Here is a 26,463-nt window from a genome sequence, read left to right on the forward strand (position 1 = left end):
ATGTTCAAATGTTCCCAGATGCAAGCCATACGCACCAGGCTATTCCTTGGCAAATGCAAAGGATGACAAGTGTCAGTACTTCATACAACTAGATTTAATAAGTTATTACAGAAAAAAAATGAAGTCCAAACTACAAAGTTTAAGCAGTTGTAAGCAATAGCTGCATTGAGCTCCATGTTTAGTCACAGTACTGCAGTTCCATACAGGCAATATTAGTCCAAGCCCCAAAGGCAGAAGCTGAGTAAGGGTTACTAGCAAAAAACAATCTAAAGAGAACAGGTAATAAAAGATACAATACATTTAAAATTAGTTGTTAGTTGAAAAACAAATACAGAGATCTTAGCTGTGAACACTCTAAAAGTTATGTCCATTATTTTGACAGCAAAAATACAAATACCTAGTACTTTATACCCCAACAGAACTCTGTCCAGGAAAGAAAAATAGCAGAAATTGTCCTGTATTAGCACCCAAGTTTTCTACTTGTTGCAATTAACTTCATCATGATGCAAATTTTAATATCCCCAAATCACAGAACCACTTCTTGATCCACTTTGGGGTATAAAGTCAACAGCATTAATTATAGAATACTCTGTGGTAAGATGGAACACTATTGCAGCTGAGATAGAGAAGTTTGGTTATTTAAAAAAAAAAAAAACACAAAGAAATGTTAGCTGACATACCATACAAACTAGTGTAAAAAGCAACAATCCATACAAATAAGCCAGTTTTAACAAAAAACATACTTTTTTTTTTTTCACTACTCTGTGACTAATCTTTCACTCAAACCTTGCAAGTAGAGATGTCACAATACTGAAATATTTAGGTAGGAGCTTTACCCAGTTAAATGCCATTTTGTTGCTAATATAGAGATAAAACGAAAACTAGCAGTTATTTGCTAATTGCATAAATGCAGTACATTCTGCATTAGCCCATGCCTTACTAACAAGCTATAAAACACAAGATATAGGCAGAAATCTAAGCGTAAACTTTATACCACTAAACAAGGATTTTCCAATTTCTTTTCTTCTGTTCCTAATCACTTATTTGTAGTTAATGTAAAATTCCAACCTGTAGTACCCAATTTGAGTTAAAATTTTACATCACAACTTGATCTAATCTATATATTATTTACAAAACTGAATACATATAGCATACCCAAGAGCCAACTCTGGACATGCATTTCTCTGAGTTATTGATAACCTCGCCTCCATGGCAATGGGAGTGGAAAAGGCCATCAATGACATAGAAACACACCATCTATCTAGAGCAAGTCATTGGATGTTCTGTTTATGCAACACCAGTTTTGCAGTTGTATGATTAAAAAAAAAGTTTTTGGTGCCATTACAATGACAAGCTGCCTTAACAGCACAGCTTCAAGGTGAGGTGGTGTTGGAGTAGAAGTGGGAGGGCAGACAGCATGCATGTGTGGAATGGCCAGATGGGTTGCCACAATAAGGGGGCAACCAGGGGCACCATAACAGGGAGCAGGCAGAGGGTGTGGAGGAGGACGCAGCTTGACCCTGTCCACATATAGTGGTGACATCAAGTGTGCTTCCTCAGTACAGTCACCCAAGCCTTACATGGAGGTAACACAGTGGAGACACTGCAAGTAATGCCTACAGAGAGCAGTAGGCGGGGTCCTCTCAGTCACTTCCTTTGACTTTTACACGTCACCACTGTAAATGCATGTAGAAGATTTGGCCTGGGGGAAAGGCACTGTCTCACACAAAGACAGCAGTTTGTCGTAGATTCACACACACACACTCACACACATCTGTGCACACACAGGACATAATGAAGAGTTAGAGGAGAAAATGCCATGAGACACTCTGTTGAGCTAGCCAGGTTTTCAACCTGGTGGTATTTCAATAGGGGTGACTTTGCTATCAGGGCCACAGACTTGGCTGCACCTGGTGTTGTATAAATCCACTGTGACATCCCTAGAGAACTGTACTGTGACATCCCTAGTCTTACACTAAACCACTGTAATAAAGGAAAAGGCTTGTCAAAATCTCACATGTTCTGCTTCATTCTGTCATTTTATTACCCAATTATCCATTACATTTTCCAGTCACTTTACATAACCAACCATTTTCATCGTTGTCACACTATTGTAAACCACATCAGCAAGTTAATACATAAAGCTTTGCATTTCAAAAAACTAGACACTTTAGTAACAATATTACAAAGGTTTTAGCTTCAAAAATAACTGAAAATGAAAAAAATAAACTTTTAAAGAATTAGCATCATAAAATTAATTTATTCCAAGTAAAAATACAAAATAATATTATGACATTGACCAGATATGAAAGTCCCTCCCAGAAACAACTCTATTAATGATTGAGAAAGCACTCCTTTAAAGAAAATACGAAATAAAATGAAAAATATGTAAATATGTTTAATTTTTTTCTTAGCAAAAAATCTTTCTAAAAATAACAATGAAAATTTGTCTCAGTACAAAGGCTACATTACTATTGAAAAAATACCAGCATGAAGAAAAGGTACATATTTGACAGTAGAAAAATGATTTCAGTGAATCACAATGTCTAAAGTTTGCAATGAAAATAAATCTGCAATAAAGATTTATGCCTTTTTTCTTGTCTTTTTTTTTTCTATTTTTTATACAAACAGTACAAACAGTATTGCACATAACAACAAATAGTCGAGGTTAGGTTATAGCCTTCAAAAAATCGACTAGTTCAAGTGTCACGTCAAGGAAAGGCCACAACAGGACCTGTGTTACCCAGGGGCTTCCCAGTCAAGCTGCAGGTCAGAACACCTCTGTGTTTTAAAAAATAACTTTTTTTTTTTTTTTTGAAGGACCCTCTCTTTTAATACAACATTAACAACTTGGGGGCACATTTATTTACAAAACAAAAGGGAACATGTTATAATTTAATAAACTAAAAAAGTTCTCTTTAAAAAAATACAAACAGAAGAATCTTTCACAATCCTGGTCAGTCGTGCACAATCAACGCTTGATTATAAATATACAAATTAAGGGAAAGTAGTTTCCACCATCTACTCACAACTTTCAGCACCAAATGGAGTTGATTTTGTGTAACCTATTCTTCATGACAATGCTTTTTTGCTTTCACTTTAGCTTTACACTGTACAGTCTTCCAGCTTTTTTTTTTAATCTCCTAGTATTGTTTTAGTACATGAAAGAGGGGTGCTTCTTTAAAAAGTTTTGCTTCTTTCACATAATTAGGTAGATTTCTGTAGGTTAGATATGATCTTTAATATTATAGTTATAAAGCTCTAGCTTCTTCATTTTCAAAAAACACAAATAAGCATGAAAAAAATAAAGTTACCCATCTGTTAAATCATTTTTCTTGCAGAATTAAATTAATATATATTTTTCTGAATAAACTTACTTAGAAAATATCATTTTCTTTCCTATATTTCAAAATTGAGGTATTGCAAAAGATCACGTCAGTCAGAAAGCATGCCTTTTTCCTTAAAAACAAACAAACAAAAATCTTCAGCCAACTTTTGAAAACTGTCTAGAATACAAAAAGTAGTGCATAACAAAATTTCTTATACAGATGAAAAAAACCACAAACACAGGAAAAACAAACAAACAAACAAACAAACAAACAGAAAACCACACCTGGGCTAGAAAAAAGCAGTATTACCAAAAAGCCCAGAGGTAACCTCAAAAGGGGAGAATTCTCATAATCATTTTTAATCCAGTAAAAAACTATTTTTTTTTTCCTTTTTGAAAACAAACTATAGCTTGAGCGCTGGTAATTGCAACTAAACACTGGAGAAACATAACAAAAATAAGCAATAGTAACTTAAGACAGAACAAGGACATCACAGCACATAAAACAGCGACTTAAATCTACTCCGCAGTGTCATATCCAGTCAGATTGTCCCCAGAATTCCAAAACATAAGAAGATAAAAAAGGATTTACATATTCTCACAATCAGTGTGTGTGTTTATATATTACTATCTGTAGCCCAAGAGTGAATGCTAAAAAAATGTCCGGGGTAGTACTAGCAGGTCTGACTTCTATTCAAGCTTTACAGGATAAATCCCGGGAATTAAGTAGTTAATTTCTCACCTGGACGACCCGCTCTGCCCAGGCCGTCTTATTTGGTACAGACATTTCTTTAGCATCGCCGTTATGCAACTTTCTTAAAAAGTGCCTAGTTTGCCAATCTGACAGCTTATCTCTATATACTGTATATATTCCTAGTGTTTGTAAGCTAAGATGAGCTCTTTGGTTTTCCGGACAAGATCTGAAGCTGTGTAAAATGGTGCAAGCACTAGGAGATTGTGACTAAGAGCTCATGTGTTAGTTAATGATGTACCAGTTATGAACTGTCAAGTTCGTTAATGTCTGACACGGAGGCTTGAAACAGTTCAGTTTGATCACAGTTAAAGACATAATCACTTTACTATATAAAATAAATTGCACAATATATAACAGAGCACCGCAAAGTACTTCATCTACCATCCACAAATTTGCTTTAAGAATATCCTACACCTAGGTTTTATATTGGTTGTTATATAGGTCATTCTGTTATGGGCTCGTTCTAACTTCAGAAGCATTCCATTTATTGAGGCATGCCTTCCTCCGGTCAATTACCAATTTTTTGAATGAAAAAAAAAATCTTTAAAAAAAATGAGTATTTTATAGCTTATATAGCTTATATAGATTCTTAATTTGTGCATTGTGGGAAGGTTTTATACTAGACATTGGATATAAAATTTATTGCATGCAGCAACCTGATTAAGTAAACATGCAGTCAGAAATATCGACCTTCCATTGAAGCTTTCTGAAATCTATTCTGATCTCCTTTCGGCAGCTGACTCTATCCCTAAGTCACAAAAGTGTGTTGTTGGGTTTTTTTTTTTTTAATTGATACCTTAGCCTGAATAGAGGATTATGGTATTAATAATACCATTTTAATAGCAGCAAAAGCTATTGCAGCATAAATTTACATAACACTAAAAGATCTAACCAAAATCCTCAGCAAAACAAAAATCAAACATGAAGGAAAAATAAAGATCCAGCTTATGAGGTATCCTTACAAGTCAAAATAGAGAGTAACTAAAGGCTTATTTTCGTTAAGGGTTATACTTACTCTAAATGACCTCCACTAATGATTGCTGAATTGTTGTGAAGTTTTTGCTACATCTGCCACCTACTCACGAGTTTTACCTTTGGTAAGTCTTCTCCTAGGGGCAACGCTCTAAGTTTCTGAAAATAAGTGCATGCTCCAGTTCAAAAACAATCAGAACAACAACAACACAACAACAAACGAAATAATCACAGAGATCAACCTGATGGCCGCTGATGAGAATGGCAGTCTACATACTGTCACTAGTGACAAGTCAGGTGTAAGGAATTAAGGTACCAAGCAGACAAAGGTGTGAATCAAAGTGCAAATCAGTACCGTTATACACTCTGCAGTTTTGCATTATACTGGACACTGAGTTCAGTAATATGACTGTAAATAATAATAATAAAAAGACCCATTTCTTCTTTAAAAATCGAGAACAAATGCACAGATTTCCAGAACACTGTAAGCCCTGAGGCAGTGCCCTCTCTTTTCCCTCCTTGTTATCTACTCCAGTACTTGTGGCTGGGTCTGCCCTGGGCTCAGCTCCAGCGGAAGGGGACGTGGCGAGGGCGATCGCCTCCCTCCTTCACCAGCGGTTTGTGGAACTCCCGCCCGGCGCGAGAATGTATGCTCGCCCAGCAGTATTCGCAGTAATACTGCAGACAGGTGACGTTGGCACAGAAGAACGGGGCAAACTTCCCACCACAGCGCGTGCCCTGGCACTCATCACACATCTGATCATCCAGCACGTATGGCTTCACTTCCACCTGGACCCAGAGAGGAAAGACAGGGAAAGTTTAGCACAGCTTCCTCATGTTTCTTCCTTTTGAGTCTACGGTATAACTTAACATCAGATGCTCTGAACTCTGCTAACATCTGACGGTAGTTGAGAGGATGGCTTTGGAATCAGCTCCTTGACTTACTATTTGTGTGATCTTAGGCACATTCTTAACTGCTCTCTGCCTGTTTGCTCATCTGTAAAACGGGTATAAATGTGTCATCTCAAAGGGTGCTGCTGAGGGTTAAGAGAGGTATAAAAAAAAGAGAGAGGTAGAGCGTGTAAAAGCACATGAGCTGAATCCTGAAGGCTGGGCAGCATCTGATAATGCAGGGTAAGGAGGAGGAGCATTTTAGGGAGATGAACCAGCAAAGACAAAGGTCCATAAACAGGAACAGGTAGGGACATAGTTGGGGAATGGTTTGACTGGAACCAGGCCTGAGGGTAAAAGTTACACTGAGGCTGGAAAGGGGCTGAAGGAAGCTACTGTGAGGCTTGGGACTTCAATGTTTTAATTAACAGGCTTTTTCAAAAGACTTAACATCCCAGTACTCTATACGAATGGACTGAAGGGAAAAGGGGAGACTAGTGAGATGTTAGAAAGCTACTATAACAATTGAGGATTTTTACTTTTTGGACTTCATTGCCTTAACTGAAAGGCCACCTTTCAATGCCACCAACCCTACACGACTGGAAGCTTCAATAGACAGACAACCTTTTATAATAGACAGACAACCTTTTATCATAGCCAGGGGTGGGTTAACCGGTAAACGAGGTAAGCACGGGCTTGACTGTGCTTACTTACTAATCTTAGCGCATGATTTCACATGTGTTTCACCATATCAGAGATGTGGTGGCATTAGGGGGCATTTTACAATCTAAACAAAACAGAGCTATATGATGTGAAAAACAAAAGCAAAAAAGAAGAAAAGTTAACACAATTTCCCCCATATCCGCCTCCTGGAAACTCAAAAAAGAACATTATTAACATCAATTTTTTCATCTTGAATGTTAGGAGTTAGCATGAAGGTGAAAAGTCTGGCCCCTTCCCATGCCAACTTCTAGAGCCATTCGGGGGGTGGGGGAAAAGCACCCTTGTGGCCATGGAGACAAGGACCTGCACTTTATGGAGATGAGCTAACTTCCTGACAATTCAGGCTGCCTCTGGATGCCACTGGATGGTTCTAGCAGGGGTGAGTCAGGCTACACTGGCGGGGGGGGGTGGGGCGCAGGATAGGAAGCATGGGGTGTGCAGGGAAGGTGGGGACTGCCTAGAATCGGACACTATACTTTTCTGGTTCTTCTTCTTCCCTTCTGAAAGGCGCTATGTGGCCTCTCCCAGAATTTTACTCTAGCCATGAACTCTAGTCCACAGGTCCAAACTCCAGTCAGACATTTCTACTTGGAAGACCCACCTGGCAAGACCTGCATCAGCTTTTGGTTACCCAAGGGAAAACATCTTTACTCTGACTCTAGTCTCCCTTTCTCCTATCTCCTCCTCAACCTGACCAGTTAGTGAGTGGGCTTCAAAAGTCTCTCTCACATTCATCCTGGCACTGTAATTAAAATTGTAGTTGCCCTGGGGTTAATCTGGGTTCAAATTTAGACCCCACACACAGCTTTGTGACCTTAGGCAAGTTTCTCCGCCTCTCTGAGCCTCTGTTTCTTCATCTGTACATTGAGAGAAAATGAGTCCCTACCTTACAGCGTTCCTATGAAGATTAACGAGTTAAATCGCATAAAACACACAGACAGTGCCTGCATGCATAAGCACTGAGTGTAGCTATTATTCCCACTGATTCTTCTCCAGTCCAGGCTATCATGGCCTCGAGAAAGGACACTTACAGTATCAATGGCCTCTGGACTAGTCACCAAGCATCCACCCATAAACATGTTGACATTTCAATGATCTGCCTTCACAATGTTCCTCTCCTAGTCAAAGCCACTGGGGTTCTCCACTTTCGATGGATTACATTCAGCTGCCTTAGCGTAATAGCGCACTCCCTCTCTCCTAAGACTCAAATAGGAGCCAGAGCCCCCAGGATTTGTTCCAACCTCTTTTCCAACTACTTCCCAACTCAAACTCTCTCTGGTCTGTATTTTTACTTGAACTTTTGTTCTATCGCAAATGCCCTCTTCCTTATTCTTTCCTTCAACCCCTCAAAAATTTCAGCTGTCCAATGATCATGGTTTCAGGGGACATCTAGGTCAATTGGCATAATAAAATCTATTAAGAAAACATTCTGCATCCCACTTTGGTAAGTGGTGTCTGGCATCTTAAATACTAGCAAGCAGCCATCTAAGGTGCATCAATTGGTCTCAACCCACCTGGAACGAAGGAGAATGAAGAACACCAAAGACACAAGGGAATTATGAGCCCAAGAGACAGAAAGGGCCACATAAACCAGAGACTCCATCAGCCTGAGACCAGAAGAACTAGATGGTACCCGGCTACAACGATGACTGCCCTGACAGGGAACACAAGAGAGAATCCCTGATGGAGCAGGACAGCAGTGTATCTAGACCTCAAATTTTTGTAAAAAGACCAGACTTAATGGTCTGACTGAGACTAGAAGGATCCGGAGGTCATGGTCCCAGACCTTCTGTTAGCCCAAGACAGGAACCATTCCCAAAGCAAATCTTCAGACAGGGTGTGGACTGGACTATAAGACAGAAAATGATAGTGGTAAGGAGTGAGCTTCTTGGCTCAAGTGGACACATGAGACTATGGGGGCAGCTCCTGTCTAGAGAGGAGATTAGAAGGCGGGGGGGGGGGGACAGAAGCTGGCTGAATGGACACGGGTAATACAGGGTGGAGAGGAGGAATGTGCTGTCTCATTAAGGGGAGAGCAACTAGGAGTACACAACAAGGTGTATATAAATTTTTATATGAGAGACTGACTTGATTTGTAAACTTTCACTTAAAGCACAATTTAAAAAAAATTTTATTTTCAGGCGTCCAATGAAGCCCAGCCTTTCTTTTCTTTCACAAGAAATTAGCCATTTTAAAGTGAACAATTCCGTGTACACTCAGTGTTGTGTAACTACCACGTCTATCTAGTTCCGGAACATATTCACTGCTCAAACGGAGAACTTGTACCCACTAGTCAGTTACTTCCCATTCCTTCTGCCCCAGGCCCTGGCAACCATCAGTCAGTTTTCTGTCTTTATGGGTTTACCTGTTCTGGGGAAACCCTGGTGGTGTGGTGGTTAAGTGCTACGGCTGCTAACCAAGAGGTTGGCAGTTCAAATCCGCCAGGCTCTCCTTGGAAACTCTACGGTACAGTTCTACTCTGTCCTGTACGGTCGCTATGAGTCGGAATCGACTAGATGGCAGTGGGTTTGTTTTTTTTTGGTTTTGTTATACCATATGAATGGGATCACACAGTATGTGACCTTTTGTGTCTGGCTTCCTTCATAGCATAATGTTGCAAGGTTCATCCACAGCATACCATGTATCTATATCTTGTTCCTTTTTATGGCTAAATAATATTTCACTGTATGTTGCTATGGATTAAATTTTGTCCTCCAAAAAGATATGCTGTGCATGTGATCTGCTTTGGGGAAATAGGGTCTTCTATGTAGCCCAAACCGGGTCAGTGAGCAACTCCCGAACTTGGATTAGGAAATCCCGGAACCCGGATCAGCAAACCCCAGAACTCGGATTGGCAGAACCCGGAATTTAGATCGGAAAGTCCCGGAGCACGGAGCACGGACCGGATTCGTCGCGAAGCCCGGAGTCCGGATCGCGACACCGCCGGACGGGACGGAGCGATGTCGGGTCGTTGCGCGGGCGGGCTCCCGCTGCCCCCGCTGAGCCCCGGCGGCAGCGCCGTGGCCGCGGCCCTGGGGGCGCCACCTCCCCCCCGGGACCCGGCATGCTGCCCGGACCGGCGCTCAGGGGACCAGGGCCGGCTGGAGGCGTGGGGGGCCCCGCGGCCGCCGCCTTCCGCCCCATGGGGATAGGTTAATGAGGTCATACCCAAGTAGGGTGGGTCCTAATCCCTTCTGAGCCAGGAAGAATGGTTATGTGCCAGACAGTTGCAAGCCAAGAAATGCCCAGGGCTACTAGAAGCTAGAAGGGACAAGGAAGGATCTTCTCTTAGAGCAGACAGAAAGATAGTGTGGTCCTGATGACACACTGAATTCTTATTCCTAGCCTCCAAGGAGCCTTAGTGGTACAGGGGTTAGGTCAGCAGTTTGAATCCACCAGCCTCTCCATAAAGATTTACAGCCTTGGAAACCCTATGGGGCAGTTCTACTCTGTCCTATAATAGGGTCACTTATGAGTCAGATCAACTCGACAGCAATGGGTTTTTCTGGGTTAGTCTCTAAAACGGTGAAATAATCAATTTCTGTTTTTTAAAGCCACTCACTTGTGGTATTTTGTTATGGCAGCTGTAGAAAACTAAGAGAGGGCATTGGTGGTTCAGTGGCAGAATTTATGCCTTCCATGCAGGAGACCTAAGTTTAATTCCTAGCCAATCCCCCAAGACCCCCCATGCACAGCCACCACTTGTCTGTCAATGAAGGCTTGTGTGTTGCTATGATGCAGGATGGGTTTCAGCAGAGCTTCTAGACTAAGATGAACTAGGAAGAAAGGCCTGGTGATCTACTTCCAAAAATCGGCCAATGAAAACCCTATTGATCACAATGGTTCAATTGCAACTGATCATGGGGATGTCACAGAACTGCGCAGCATTTCATTCCGTTGTGCACGGGGTTGCCATTAGTCGAGGGACAATTGGTCAGCAGCTAATAAAAACAAGAAACTAAGACATAGGTATTAACCACAATCCTTGAATGACATTTGGGTTATTTCTGCCTTTTGGCTATTATAAATAGTGCTGCTAGGCACATTTGCGTACAAGCATTTGTTTATCTGTTTTCAACTCCTTTGGGTACATACCTAGGGAAGAATTGCTGGGGATATGGTAATTCTATGTTTAACTTTCTGAGAAACCATCAAACTGTTTTCCATAGCAGCTGAACCACTTAACTTTCCCACCAACAATGTACAAGGGTTCCAATTTCTTAACATCTTTACCAACATTTTTTATCTTCCATTTTTTTTTTAATTACAGCTGTCCTAGTGGGTGTAAACTAATACCTCATTATGGTTTTGATTTCCATTTCCCTAATGACTAATGATGTTGAGCATCTTTTCATGTGCATGTTCACTATCTGTATATTTTCTTTGGTGAAATGTCTGTTCAAGTCTTTTCTCATTTTTAACTGGATTGTCTTTTAGTTGTTGAGTTGTAAGAGCTCTTTATATATTCTGGATACCAGACCATTATCAAATATGTGATTGCAAATATTTTCTCCCTCCCTGTGGGATGTATTTTCACTTTCCAAATAATGTCATTGATGAAGTCCAATTTATCTATTTTTTCTTATGTTGCTTGTGCTTTTGGTATCATATCAAAGACTCCACTGCTAAATTCAAGGTCTTAAAGATTTAGCTCTATGGTTCCTAAGAGTTTTATAGCTTTGGCTCTTATATTTAAGTCACTGATCCATTTTGAGTAATATTGATAGATGGTGTAAAGTAAGGTTCAACTTCATTCTTTTGCACATGGATATTCAGTTATCCCAACACCCTTTGTTGAAGAGGCTCTTCTTTCCCCATTAAGTGGTCTTTGCACCCCTGTCGAAAATCAATTAGAGGCCTAGTCTTTCTTAACTATTTCAGTTCCATAGGCATCTATTTCTTCCTCTTTTAAACTTTTTATAAAAACGATTTCATATCACTCATCTGGCTTTTCTTATCTGTGGACCTGCCTTTGATGACATCTTCCCTTACTTGCAAGCAATCTGAGGACAGAGTCCAGGAGCAAAGCAATACAGTGGGGAAGAATGTGGTCTGCAGAGATTGGTAGACTCCTGGGGGAAAGCTATAAAGCTTGTGAGAGTATATCTAACCTGGCCTCATTTTCCTGTCCCTAAAATGCCAAGAAGGAGCCAAAAATGGTGGAATGAATCTTCTCTGCCCTGAGGCAGGGGGACTACTGGTAGAAGCAGGACACGCAGGGAACTGGCTGCAGCCTGCTCTTCCACCTCCAGCCCACGGGCTGAGGATGGCTTTACTTCCACCACCAGGCAGACACCTACATGCAGGGTACTCCAGCAATTGGATCTGAGCCCCAGTAAGCCTAGAAAAGGGGATCCAGCAGTTACAGAGAGAATCATTCTGAAAAATCAGAACTCACACCCAGCAAAAGAAAGCTGCTGGAGGAGACAGACAATAACACTTTATAACATAAATGTACAACGATAAAACAAAGAAATTCAAGTCCATTACAAGAGACTTTCTGGTAATAAAAAAATTACTTCTGTTTAGATGTGAAAATGGTATTGTGGTTATATTTTTTGTTGTTTTCCAGTTTTGTTTTTAAGAACTTCTTTATTTAAATGAATTATTTATAGATAAAAATATATCTGAGATCTACTTCAAAATAACCTAGGGTGGGAGTGGGAAAGTGGGCAGAGGTGTAGAGGAACAAGATTGGTTGATAATTGTTGAAACTGGATGATGGGGGTTCATTATACTATTTTCTATACTTTTATATATATTTGAAATATTTTATGATTACAAGTTAAAAACTGAAACCACAACTTTTTGACTAAATGAGTTAGTAGATGAATTGAAAAAAGGATGGCCACTGTTGAGATCGAATTTAGTGGCACAGAAGATCATGTAGTAGAAATATGTCAAAACTCTGGAAAGAAATAATTTTTATAAAGAAAAAGAAAAAATGAGAGGAAAGATAAAAAATTTATGGAATAAATCTAGGAGAGACTAATATATGAATAATAGGAGCTCCAAAAGAAGAAAAAGAAACAAGGAGGAAAAGTAATGAGCTGACAAGAGTCCTGAGACTGATAAGGAAAAACACTACCAGGCATATCCTGGTAAAATCACTGGTTAAAATTTCTAAACTCTAAAGATAAAATGTTACATGCTTCCAAGTGAAAAGACCTAGCTACTACTTCCTACAAAGCAAAATCAGAAGAAGACTGGCAACAGGCTTTTCATCTGCAACAATGGAAGGCAGAACACTGAGGAATACTATCTACTATCCAAGAGAAAAAGTGATCCCCCCAAAATCCTGTATCTTTAGTTAAGATATCATTTATACGTCAAGAAGACTTCTTAAGAAAACTACTAGCTTTATACTATTCTAGTAATAAAAACAGAGAAAATATTCTATTCACAATTGTGACAAAATTCATAAATTACTCAGAATTAACTGAACCGTAAAGATACAGGACTTACATGAAGGAAGGCCTAAATATAAGAAAGAAACCAACCTTAAAAAACAAAAACAAAAAAACCCCACCAACTAGGCTTATATATACAATTTAAGGACAGGGAAGACTGTCTTAATAAGGACTAGAAATTAAGAAGCTTCAGAAGGCAATACATACATTAAAACCTGTTGCCATCAAGTTGATTCCGACTCATAGTGACCCTATAGTAGACTAAATATATATTAAATAGCAAAAGATACCATGAGAAAAGTCAGTGGACAAACGATAGACTTGGAAAAAAATATTTTCAATGCAGACTATTACTTATACTGTGCAAAGAACTCTTAAAACTTGGCAAGAAAAAGACATACAACGCAGTGGAAAAATGGGTAGAGAATACGCACAGGCAGCTCTATCTGAGTGGCAGGGGGAGGGAGAGATGGTTCACAAGTGGAGAGGAGTTGCCGGCCTGCATCTCTGGGAAGCCTCAGGAAGAAACAGCCAGCTGCGCAGCCTACTCACACCTCTGGAGGCAGAGAAGAACAGCGCTCTCAGCAAAAGCTAAGTACTTGTGTATATTTTACCATGTCCCCAGCCCCCAAGCAGGCTTCAGTGGCTGTCGATTTCCCTGGGCCTGAGATAGGTCCTGCTGCACGCCCTGAGCCATTCTCCCAGCCTTGGAGAAGAGTTAACACCACTACTGCTAAAGGTTATTTCAGAGAATAGAAAAGGATGGAATACTCCCAAACTCATTCTATGAAGCCAGCATATCCCTGATACCAAAACCAGGTAAAGACACCACAAAAAAAGAATATTACAGACCTATATCCCTCATGAATTTAGATGCAAAAAATCCTCAACAAAATTCTAGCCAATAGAATTCAACAACATATCAAAAAAATAATTCACCATGACCAAGTGGGATTCATACCAGGTACACAGGATGGTTCAACATTAGAAAAACAATTAATGTAATCCATCATATAAGTAAAACAAAAGACGAGAGCCACATGATCTTATCAACTGATGCAGAAAAGGCATTTGACAAAGCTGAACACCCATTCATGATAAAAACTCTCAGCAAAATAGGAATAGAAGGAAAACTCCTCAACATAATAAAGGACATTTATACAGCCAACATCAACCTAAATGGAGAGAGTCTAAAAGCATTCTCCTTGAGACTGGGAACCAGAGAAGGATGCCCTTTATCACCACTCTAATTCAATATTGTGCTGGAGGTCCTAGCCAGAGCAGTTAGGCTAGATAAAGAAAGAAAGGGCATCCAAATTGGTAAGGAAAAAGTAGAAGTATCTCTATTTGCAGACGACATGATCTTATACACAGAAAACCCTAAAGAATCATCAAGAAAACTACTAAAACTACTAGAAGAGTTCAGCAGAGGATCAGGATACAAGATAAACATACAAAAATCAACTGGATTCCTCTACACCAACAAAAAGAGCATTGAAAAGGAAATCACCAAATCAATACCATTTACAGTAGCCCCCAAGAAGATAAAATATCAACTGGAGTCCTCTACACCAACAAAAAGAACGTTGAAGAGGAATCACCAAATCAATACCATTTACAGTAGCACCCAAGAAGATAAAATACTCAGGAATAAATCTTACCAGAGACGTAAAAGACCTAACACAAAGAAAACTACAAGACACTACTGCAAAAAACCAAAAGGGATGTACAGAAGTGGAAAAACATACTTTGCTCATGGATAGGAAGACTTAACATCACAAAAATGTCTATTCTACCAAAAGCGATCTATAGATACAATGTGATTTTGATCCAAATTCCAATGACATTTTTTAATGAGATGGAAAAACAAATCACCAACTTCATATGGAAGGGAAAGAGGCCCTGGATAAGTAAAGAATTACTGAAAAAGAGGAACAACATGGGAGGCCTCACTCTACCTGATTTTAGAGCCTATTATATTGCCACAGAATCAAAACAGCCTGGTACTGGTACAACAACAGATACATAGACCAACGGAACAGAATTGAGAACCCAGACATAAATCTATCCACATATGAGCAGCTGATATTTGACAAAGGCCCAAAGTCAGTTAAATGGGGAAAAGACACTCTCTTTAACAAATGGCTCTAGCATAACTGGATATCCATCTGCAAAAAAATGAAACAAGACCCATACCTCATACCATGCACAAAAATGAAGTCAAAATGGATCCAAGACCTAAATATAAAATCAAAAAGACCATAGAAGAAAAAATAGGTACAATGCTAGTAAAAAAAAAAAAGGAGCCTTAAAACACGACATGAACAGTATACGAAACATTACTAAAATGCAGAAGCGAAACTAGGTAACTGGGAGCTCGCAAAAATTAAACACCTATGCTCATCCAAAGACTTCAGCAAAAGAGTAAAAAGATTACCTACGGAGTGGGAAAAAGTTTTTAGCTGTGACATTTCTGATCAGCATCCGAGCTCTGAAATTTACATGATACTGCAAAAACTCAACTACAAAAAGACAACCCAATTAAAAAATGGGCAAAGGATATGAACAGGCACTTCACTAAAGAAGACAGTCAGGTAGCTAACAGATAACATGAAGAAATGCTCATGATCATTAGGCATTACAGAAATGCAAATCAAAACCACAATGAGATTCCATCTCATTCCAACAAGGCTGACATTAATCTAAGAAACACAAAATAATAAATGTTGGAGAGGTTGTGGAGAGACTGGAACGCTCATACACTGCTGGTGGGCATGTAAAATGGTACGACCACTCTGGAAATCGATTTGGTGCTCCCTCAAAAAGCTAGAAATAGAACTACCATACGATCCTGCAATCCCACTCCTTGGAATATATCCTAGAGAAATATGAGCCTTTACATGAACAGATATATGCACACCCATGTTCACTGCAGCACTGTTTACAACAGCAAAAAGAATGGAAGCAACCAAGGTGCCCATCAACGGATAAATGGATAAATAAATTATGGTATATTCGCACAATGGAATACTATGCATTGATAAAGAACAATGAGGAATTTGTTAAATATTTCATAACATGGAGGAATCTGGAAGGCCTTATGCTGAGTGAAATTAGTCAGCTGCAAAAGGACAAATATCATATGAGACTATTATTATAAGAACTCGAAAAATAGTTTAAACAGAGAAGAAAATATTTTGTGATTATGAAAGCAGGGAGGGAGTGAGAAGGGTTTTCACTAATTAGATAGTAGATAAGAAGCATTTTAGGTGAAGGGAAAGACAACACACGATACAGGAGAGGTCAGCACAACTGGACTAAACCAAAGGCAAAGAGATTTCCTGAATAAACTGAATGCTTCGAAGGCCAGTATAGCAGGGGTGGAGTTTGGGGACCATGGTTTCAGGGGACATCTAAGTCAACTGGCATAATAAAATCTATTTAGAAAACATTCTGCATCCCACTTTGAAGAGTGGCGTCTAGGGTCTTAAATACCAGCAAGCAGCCATCTAAGATGCATCAGTTGGTCTCAACCCACCTGGATCAAGGGAGAATGAAGAACACCAAGGACACAAGGCGATTTATGAGCCCAAGAGACAGAAAGAGCCACATGAACCACTGACTACATCATTCTGAGACCAGAAGAACTAGATGGTACCTGGCTACAACCGATGACTGCCCTGACAGGGAACACAACAGAGAACCCCTGAGGGAGCAGTGGGATGCAGACCCCACATTCTCGTAAGACCAGACTTAATGGTCTGACTGAGACTAGAAGGACCCTGGAGGTCATGGTCCCCAAACCTTCTGTTAACCCAAGATAGGAACCATTCCCAAAGCCAACTCTTCAGACAGGGATTGGACTGGACTATGGGATAGAAAATGATACTGGTGAAGAGTGAGCTTCTTGGATCAAATAGACATATGAGGCTATGTGGGCATCTCCTGTCTGGAGGGGAGATGACAGGGCAAGGGGGGGGGGTCAGAAGCTGGCCGAATGGACAGGAAAATAGAGTGGAGTGAAGGAGTATGTTGTCTCACTAGGGGGAGAGCAACTAGGAGTATATAGCAAGGCGCATATAAATTTTTGTACAAGAGAGTGACTTGTAAACTTTCACTTAAAGCACAATAAAAATTAAAAAAAAAAATACATATACTCTTTGACCTAATAATCCCACTGTTGATTGTTACTGCTGTTGTAATCTGAACGCTTGGAAATATAACACCATATGTGAGGACACATGTAAAGCATTGTAGAATTGTCCATATCAAAAACAAACCCGTTGCCATCAATTCCAACTCACAGCAACCCTATAGGACACGGCAGAATTGCCCCACAGGATTTCCAAGGCTGTAATCTTTATGAAAGCAGACTGCCACATCTTTCCCCCGTGTAGTGGCTGATGTGTTCGAACAGTCGACCTTTTGGTTAGCAGCCGCACGCTTAACCACTTTGCCACCAGGGCTCCTTTAGAATTGTCCTTGGCAGCAAAAAACTAGAAATAAAGCAAGCGTTCACCTATAGGGGAATGGTTAAATAAAGTGTGGTACATCTACCCATACGGTATCATGCAGTTGCTAAAAAGACTGAGTTAGTACTCCACCAGTTGACTGGAAAAACTTTCCACAACATAGGGATGTTAAGATCAAGTGATAGGACTGTTCTGTTGAACAAAACATTTGGGCTGACATTTGGAAATGCAATATGAATAAAACTGCATCTTCTATCTATTCAGTTTCCAGCCAGCTTGATAACGTTTCTTACCAGTTAAGGGGTGTTATGGATTGAATTGTGCCCCCCCCCCAAAATTACAAGCTGTAAATCCTCTCCCCGATGTCTGTTGATGTGATCCTCTTTGGGAATAGGGGTTTCTTTGTTATGTTAATGAGACCATGTTAGTGTAGAGTGAGTGTGTTTTAAACTAATCACTTTTTGAGTTATAAAGGAGCAGATCAGACAGTTAGGGGAAGATAGATGCCAGGCTACATGAATATCACCAAGCAACTGAGGAACAGAAACTGAAAAGAGACAAGGACTTTCCCCCAGAATCAAGAGAAAGAACTTTCTCCTAAAGCCAGGGCCCCGAATTCAGACTTTTAGCCTCCTAAACCGTGTGAAAATAAACTTCTATTCGGTAAAGCCACCCACTTGTGGTATTTCGGTTATAGCAGCCCTAGAGAATTGAGACAAGGGTTTTTGAAGAATCCCATCAGAAGAAGTCATGAAGATCTGTCAGGATCGCTCTAGGCCAGAGGCACACAGCAATGACTTAGTTAATCAGCTTCCTTAGGGAATACCATTCCTCATAAGTTAGTTTTTCAGAGAGCACTTTTCTTGTCTGGTGCCACAGTGTCTTGAATTTTGATGTTTTTTTTGATGGAAACTTTTCCTAAAATGTAGTATTCACCTGGCCTTCTTTTAAGCAGGAGATATTACGAATGTTCTTTCTATTAGTACCAAGTAAACAGCGCAAAAGACAGTTTTCACTTTTTCAACTACCCCCTTCAATATCTGGCTATTAGCTATCACTCCTAATACACCTTCTACCCATCCTTTATAAGTTTGTGGCTTCTAATCATTTTCCTTTGGACTAGGAAGCTAGATAATCAAGTTTGCTAAGAGCTATCCATTAAATGTCAGCCAATAAGGCTCTGAGTAAAGCCAGAAACACAAAGGATGTGACGTTTGGACTGCTGCTTTGCTTCTAGAGGCCTTTCCCGAAAACTTACAATGGGCTGCCTTGCAGGTGGTGAGTGGGGCTATTACAGCAAAGCTGCACTCAGCACCTACATGTAAGGTATTGATCCAGTGAGTAGATAAGATACATGCAATGACTCAAAATTACCCACAAACCCAGATGTGCAAGTCAGTTACTACAACCTCTCAAAGTGCAACAGTCAAGTTTCCTCTGACGATTCAAATTGACAAAAGACAAGTAGTTCCATGAGGGACACTGTGTTTAGGTGGTCCCAGAATAAAGAACGGTGATAATTTTGCTCAATGGATTCACTCATTCAGCTGATATTTATGCGGTGCTTATTCCTTGCCAGACACCATATTAAAAACTAGAAATAAGATACAGTGCTTCCCTCAAATAATTTATGACCTATCAGAGAATCTCTTAAGCTTCAGGCATTCCCAAATCATCTGTGACTTTTCCTGCCATATCCCCATGCCATCTGTACTATTCTTTGATATTTTAATTGACTAGCAAAATCATTTCTATTTTCCATATTATACAAATATGTAACTATTAAAATAAAAATGGTTTTTCTGTTAACCATCTAACTTACCTGGAATATCACTAAGCTATGACACTTGTGAGACAGATGTAGTGGGACCACACTGCTGATCTATATACTACCATTAAAGTCCAAGTCCTATGTAGGGCTGGTCATATCTCCAAGCTGACCTCTGCCTTACAGGGACTTGTGGACACAGGATATGAGATACCTACCTACAAAGAGACATCTGGATTCATGCCAACACACCTAATGGAGGTGAGCATGCTCAAGAAAGTGGAACAATACATGTAATTTACTGATGGGCTGGTAACCATTAAGGATAAGGAGGACTGATGTGGAGCTTTGGACAAGTGTCTATTAGAATGACATAAACAAAGCGAAAACTATACTTAAACCTATCTCAATGCTGACAATGTTTTGCTCATAAGAAGCTCAAGAAAATATTTCTGTATGTAGTCATTTTGATACCAGTCAACAAACTGACCCCTATTATGTAAGTAAAGTGATGACTAAATAGCTCTTGGTAGCAGAGAGGAGATACTAGGGAGACTATAAACTATTCACAGGTCCAGAATTCCCTCTCCTTGAATCTGATCAGTCATGATAATGAAAAGGAAAGCATTGGCCAAGGTCAGGTTCAGTTTGAATTATGTGCTGAAGGTCATACCAAAAACAGCTAAAGACTGGCCCCTGCTGCAGCATGCCCTTTGGAGACAGGAACAACCAAATTAAGTCAGTCATATAGCTAGCCCTTCCAGAACAGGTAAAGCATGTTTGCAGGTACCTGGAAGCCAACTAGAAGCCAGAATTTCATATAATGGAGTTTGTGTGGACATGATAAAGAGGCCAAATGAAGAGGCAGAAGTTAATGAGGATAAATGTAAGCACTTGCACCTGGGCACAAAAAATTGACAGCACAAATACAAGGAAGATGTAGCCAAACAGCAGAACATGCAGGCAAAACTTTAACTCAAAGAGTTAGGAAGAGGTGGCTGACAAAAGAACAAACCTAATCCAACGATTTGTACAGGCCACAGGAAGGAAAATAGGATGAACTGGGTGTGAAAGGCAGAAGAGAAGATGCGCAGAATCGCCACACTTTACCTGACGGAAGAGAAAAACACACAGGCATCTCTGTGCTTAAGAGAAATAAATCCAGCAGAGGCCCTTCTCCTGGCTTCAAGAGAGGGACTCTCATAGTCACACTGGGAGGTGGGGTGAGCCACTGAATACTAGGGTTTGAGGTAGTACCCTTGGTCTTTTCTCAGGATGCCCAAAGATCCAGGCCAAATGTTGTGAGGGCTTGTGTCGATGTCAAGCTTCATCACCAGAGGCATCATATTTAGATCAAAGGAAGGGGATAATCAGCTCTCCTCCAGGTGAGAAACCTGAACTGATTTTTCATTCTGAGTACTATACTTTTGAAGGATATGATACTGTCAGAGGAACCCGATTCACCTGGAGGTTGTACATGATGCTGAAGGAAGCTGTAATTCTCAATAGAGACATCTATAATATGACCACAAACCTCCACAGCACTTCCAGAACTAGAAGCAGAACCTCCAGCCAGAGGCTGCCCACCAGTCACTTCAGCCAAATCCACAAACTATGAAGCTTTAAAGTCAAATCATATGAGATAATTAACAATGGATCAAAGCTCTTTATATATATACATGCACACACATACATACACACATATACTATGTAATAGCTAGGAAAACAGGTGCACTGACAACTTGAAGTTTTAAAACTAGTTAAGGAACAAAAAAACCAAAACCAAACCCATTGACATCAAGTCAATTCTGACTCATAGTGACCCTACAGGGCAGAGTAGAACCACCCCATAGGATTTCCAAGGAGCAGTTGGTGGATTCAAACTGCCAGCCTTTTGGTTAGCAGCCGAGCTCTTAACCACTGTGCCACCAGGGCTCCAGTTAAGGGACAAGTGGTTAAAAAATTAAGGGTTAGGTACAGGTGTCCCTGTTTCCAGATTTGGCCCCATTATCACTGCTGGCTCAACCACTGTTATGTCCTTATCAGCAAGTCAGCTGAATTCCTGAGTGACATGGTAAGGTCACTGCTACCTGTAATTCAAATCCAGTGAGCACCATCAGCTAGTGGCTCCAGTGAGAGCCTGGCATTCCATGCAAGAGCCCTGGCTCTATCATCTGGAGCAATATGGCTTCCTGGAAAACCCTTTTTATTTGGTGTGCTCAAAGCTTTTAAATATAACATGTTCCTAATTTTCTTGGCATGTGTCACAGAGTATACCTACCCAGGCCTAAACGCCACAGTAACCTCATTAACGTTCCCATCAAACACGGCGCCTTTCCAGTGGCCAAAGCAGGTTCTTCACCGGCAGGCAGCACTAAGAATGTTCAAACATCAATTTTTAGTTTTTCAAATGACTATGAGTGGGAATCCCACTGTTTGGAAAGCAGATGACAGATGCCTAGAAAATTAAAGTAGCAATGTGAAAACAGCTTTTCCTTAGCAACAAAGTTATTGACAACCTTCCAGATACAGCAAATTCAGTTATTAATCTTAGAAGCAATCTGGGGTAAATTAAGAAAAAACTGTAGGTGGAAACAACTGGATTTTATGTTTTCTTTTTACCTTACAAAGGATAGGATTTACCATTTTTCATGTTTTCAAGTGCTAAGAAATGAAAGGTTTTAAAATTCCCCTGTGTCTTTCCCACAGTTGAATTATGCTTACAATACATGGCAGGGCTTCCATGCTAATGTCTCTGCCATGTGTTTATATTCTAGAGTGCACAGAGATCTGTGAGTGCTCTGCTTGGCCTTTTTTATGGAACACAGAAGGGTCAGCTGACAGTATCCTGCCCAGTCCACAGACCTCTAGTCTGGTTACCTCCCATGCCGCTTGGGAATGGGGCTCGAGGTGTGGGTATAAATCAGCCCTGAACAAGGTTCTAGTTGCATAAAAGTGTATCATCTGGAGAACAAAGGACAAGAAAATCATAGAAAATCTGTAGAATTCATAATTGCCATGGCATCACCCCTTCAGGGTGCAGAGGTGCAGATAAGGGCTTTATCCATTAACTGGCTATGTCACAACATTGCAGGCCTCAGTTTCCCTGCCCATATGAGAAGTTTGGGTCAATTTGTCCAAGTTAGAATAAGCATTCACCAAGAAATTACTAACTGATACCACCTGACTTCTGGGTTAGAGCGCTTGAATATCCTATGAGATAATTACTTAGAAAAATGGTGATGCTCTTTTTCCCATTATTTATCTCATAACCTCTATACTCAAACATAAGAAAAAAACAAAAAACACTTCAGTCACTCCAGAGGGTTTTCATATTAAGAATGATCATAATCCCAAAGGGTCACGTCAAACATGGTTATAGCTACAGCTGGGAAGATTTCAAGCGAGATCAGGCAAGGACCAGTAACAACAGCAAGATAAAAGCTGGGTTATGAATGTTCCAGACTAAGGTTAGGAGCAGAAATAGTCTGGAAACAGGCCATCAGAGCTCTCATTTCTTTTGCTATTGAGTCTTCTTATATATTCCACCTGTGGCCAGGGACAAAGAGTACTATTATCAGACTTCTGTTAATATGATTACTGGGTCATTTTAATCCTCATGCAGCTAAAAACATAAAGCCTTTGATAGTCTTTAGCTAAAAGTCAGGTCCAACAGGTTTCCAGTGAACAGAGAAGATTAAACACATGAAGTACTCAAGTGTTTGCAAAGAAAGATGCAATGGATAAAATCTCATTAAATCAAAATGGGTTTATTCTAAATAGCATCCATTCAAAGCAAATACAATGTTCTTTAAATAGTTAGCCCCAAATCAGCTAATTAAAAGTCAGTCTGTCTGGTTCTCTGCATCAAACTAAAACAGAGTCAAGAAAACATTATTTATCAATGGTATATTGATTTTAAAACTATTTTTTCTCTTATGTAGACAGTGATATTTAATAAAGATGCAATAGTCTCAAATAATCAAAAGACAAAGGCCTACATAAATACTGAAGGAATCAGCCACACCTTCAATGCCCCTTACTACCATCATGGATACATAGTTGCTGTCACCCTGCCTCAAACCAAATTCTCTGTGGATAGAAAATATATGGTGTGTGGGGCACATTTGGGAAGAAAGGACTGAGGAAGAAGTTAGAGAAAAAATAATCAACTGCCTATATAGAGTGTGGAAACCCTGGTGGCATAGTGGTCAAGTGCTATGGCTGCTAACCAAAGGGTTGGCAGTTCGAATCCGCCAGGCGCTCCTTGGAAACTCTATGGGGCAGTTCTACTCTGTCCTATAGGGTTGCTATGAGTTGGAATCAACTCAACGGCACCGGGTTTGGTTTTTTGGTTATATAGCTTGTAAATCTGAGCATGAAAGATGAAAACAGCGTTTTCCCAACTGGGTTCCCTGGAACATTATTCCCAAGAGGTGGTACATTTTAGAAAAGTTCCATGATCAAATATATTTGAGAAAATTTGCATATTGTATCCTTTTTGGGTCTTCACAATGAACATTGGTAAATAACAGGTTTGAAGAAGTCCCAGGATAAACCAGTTTCTTTAAGCAAGCATTTTCAAACCCATCTGACGCAGAACAAGTATTTCTGTAAAAATAGATATTAAAATGCCAAGGGACTCATGATTTATGGAGCACACTTTAGGAAATGGTAGTTTAGGGGAATAAATTCTAGGGATAGACTCCTGAGAAGGGCAGACCTGCCTACAGAAAGCTCTTCCTTCTGCTTAAAAAACTCAACCAAGCAACCAAATTTACCCCTATCTTGTCTGAAATATTAATTCCCTTTATCACCTGAAATTCTAATTAATAATAATAACCCACTGCTGTCAAGTCGATTCCAACTCATAGTGACCGTATAGGGCAGAGTAGAACTGCCTGATAGTTTCCAAGGACCGCCTAGCAGATTCAAACTGCCGACCTCTTGGTTAGCTGCTGTCGCACTTAACCGCTATGCCACTGGGGTTTCCAAAATTCTAATTATACCATCTAAAAAGGCATCTTCCAAAAGAGCTCAAATTATTAAGCATCCATGCTTGCATGTAAATCAATGTATTAGTAGTGCCACTGTATATTGGCAGAGTGCTTTACATTTTTCAAAAGCATTTTCATTTACACACACATACCCTCCTTTCAAGCTATATAATAAGTGGTACAGTCAAGCCTAAACCCCAGATTGGCTGACTCTAGACTAGTGTCTTTTCTACCAGTAAAAAGGCTTCAATAGGCTCAGTTGAGAGGCTATATAATCAACACATACTGCATAACACATTTCAAGTTATAAACACCAGACGTACAAATTTCTGTGAGACAACATGACCAAATTGTGCTAAACAATAGTTTTGGGGGGAACTCCTCAGATTTTTTTTTTTTTTTTAACAAGGAGAAAAAAAACAAGTTTATTCACCTTCTGTATTTATTATTGTACTTTAGATGAAGGTTTACAGAACAAACTAGCTTCTATTGAACAGTTAGTACATGTATTATTTTACGACGATGGTTAACAACCCCATGTCACGTCAACACTCTCTGTTCTTGCCCATGGGTCCCCTACTGGCAGCTTTCCTATCCCGTCTTGCCATCTAGTCCTTGTTCCCGGGCTGGTGTGCCCCTTTAGTTTCATTTTGTTTTATGGGGTTGTCTAATCTTTGGCTGAAGAGTGAATTTCAGGAGTGACTTCATTACTGAGCTAAAAGTGTGTCTGGGACCCATACTCTTGGGGTTTCTCCAGTGTCTGTCAGGCTAATAAGTCTGAGAACCCCTCAGATTTTTAAGGAAACTGTTCATTTAAGTTAAATGTGTTTTTGCTGCACTAAGGGAGATTCAATTGATTTTACCCTTTACAAATTTTCTCAGAACCACACAGGGTAGACAAAAAGATTTTTTAAAAAAGGGCCATGTAAAGAGACTACTCATTTTCTAATGATCTCATTTTTCACACTACAAAATCTTTCATATGTAAGTGACCTAGACTTGAGTTATAAAGGAAACTGGATTCAGCAGAGCTTTCACATCTTAAGTGCTCATTTGGCATCACTTCTAAAAATACCATTAAAACAGAATGAGTGCAGGTGCCCTGTTTTGCCCTTATTGTGTTTAAATAAACAGTTTCAGTTTTTCACAGAAGCACTGTTCAAAGGAACATAAGTAAAACTTAATTCTAACCTTCTACTCAATTTCAAGTTCAACATCTTTTTATTATCAGAGAAAAGATACTGGTAAAAACACCTCTTTCTAAACTGAAGGGGAAAAACCTTAAACCTTAAATCCTTTAAATGGAAAATGTATCCAGGTATTTACATATAGAAAAGGAGCTGAGGGGTGGGTGTGGGTGTGGGTGTGGGTGTGGGTGTGGGTGTGGGTGTGGGTGTGGGTGGGTGGGTGGGTGTGGGTGGGTGTGTGGGTGGGTGTGGGTAGGTGTGTCTTGGTTAATAACCAACCAAAATCAGCATGTCGGCAGATCGGCACCTATGCTGATTTGTTTTTTATTTTTTAAGTTTTAATTTCAGCTATTTCACTATCCTTATTAAGGATTCTTAGTGCAACTTAGTAGGCATTTGAAAAGAAAAAAAAAATAGCCAAAAATTAGCTTCGGGCATATGGTTAGGCAACAGCACAATTTAAACAGACCAGGCTCGGTAATAACGCACATCAACATTTGTGCAGTCTAATAACTTTCCAAAGCACTTCTTTATCTGTCATACTCTATCTCTGCAATAAACTGTGAGGTAGTTAGGCTGGTGTTCTTACTACCACATGACAATGAAATCAAGCCTCTGAAAGTTTAAGTAATTTGCCAAAGGTCACACTGTGATTGGGAACAGAGCTAGGAGTAGGCTCAGATCTTCCAGTTCCCAAGCCAGTACTCTTTTTCCCACTGCAGTGATTATTTTTGGGGTGGGGTCGGGGTGGACGTGGGGCGTACCCCCTCAGATACTGATGGTCACACTGCATAAGCACCCCACTCCCATGAGTGTTCTAGGATACTTCTGTTACCCACGAGAGTGTATCAGATCTCTCAGGCATGCTGAGCAGATGAAACACCGAGAACTGCGGCACTGGGTATTGTACAACTTTGATAATGTCAATGCAGGAACAATTTATCAGTTGGCCAAAAACTGA

General features: G+C 40.0%; 1 protein-coding gene across 8 annotated transcripts in view; it reads right to left on the minus strand.

Moving 5' to 3' along the window:
- Window positions 1-703: 703 nt before the first annotated feature.
- Window positions 704-26,463, minus strand: part of CPEB3 (cytoplasmic polyadenylation element binding protein 3) — a 219,743-nt gene continuing 193,983 nt past the window's right edge. For 5 of the 8 annotated variants that reach the window (XM_049855725.1, XM_049855724.1, XM_049855726.1 and 2 more), the window contains one exon: window positions 705-5,843. In XM_049855725.1, coding sequence (XP_049711682.1) covers window positions 5,616-5,843 — 228 coding nt within the window. In that variant the 3' untranslated portion in view covers window positions 705-5,615. Of the gene's footprint in view, window positions 5,844-26,463 lie in introns of all 8 variants that reach the window. The other 3 variants (XM_049855729.1, XM_049855728.1, XM_049855727.1) reach the window with 2 other exon arrangements.

This window comes from Elephas maximus, chromosome 16 (genome assembly GCF_024166365.1).
Source record: "Elephas maximus indicus isolate mEleMax1 chromosome 16, mEleMax1 primary haplotype, whole genome shotgun sequence".
In the NCBI taxonomy this organism is placed as follows: Eukaryota; Metazoa; Chordata; class Mammalia; order Proboscidea; family Elephantidae; genus Elephas; species Elephas maximus.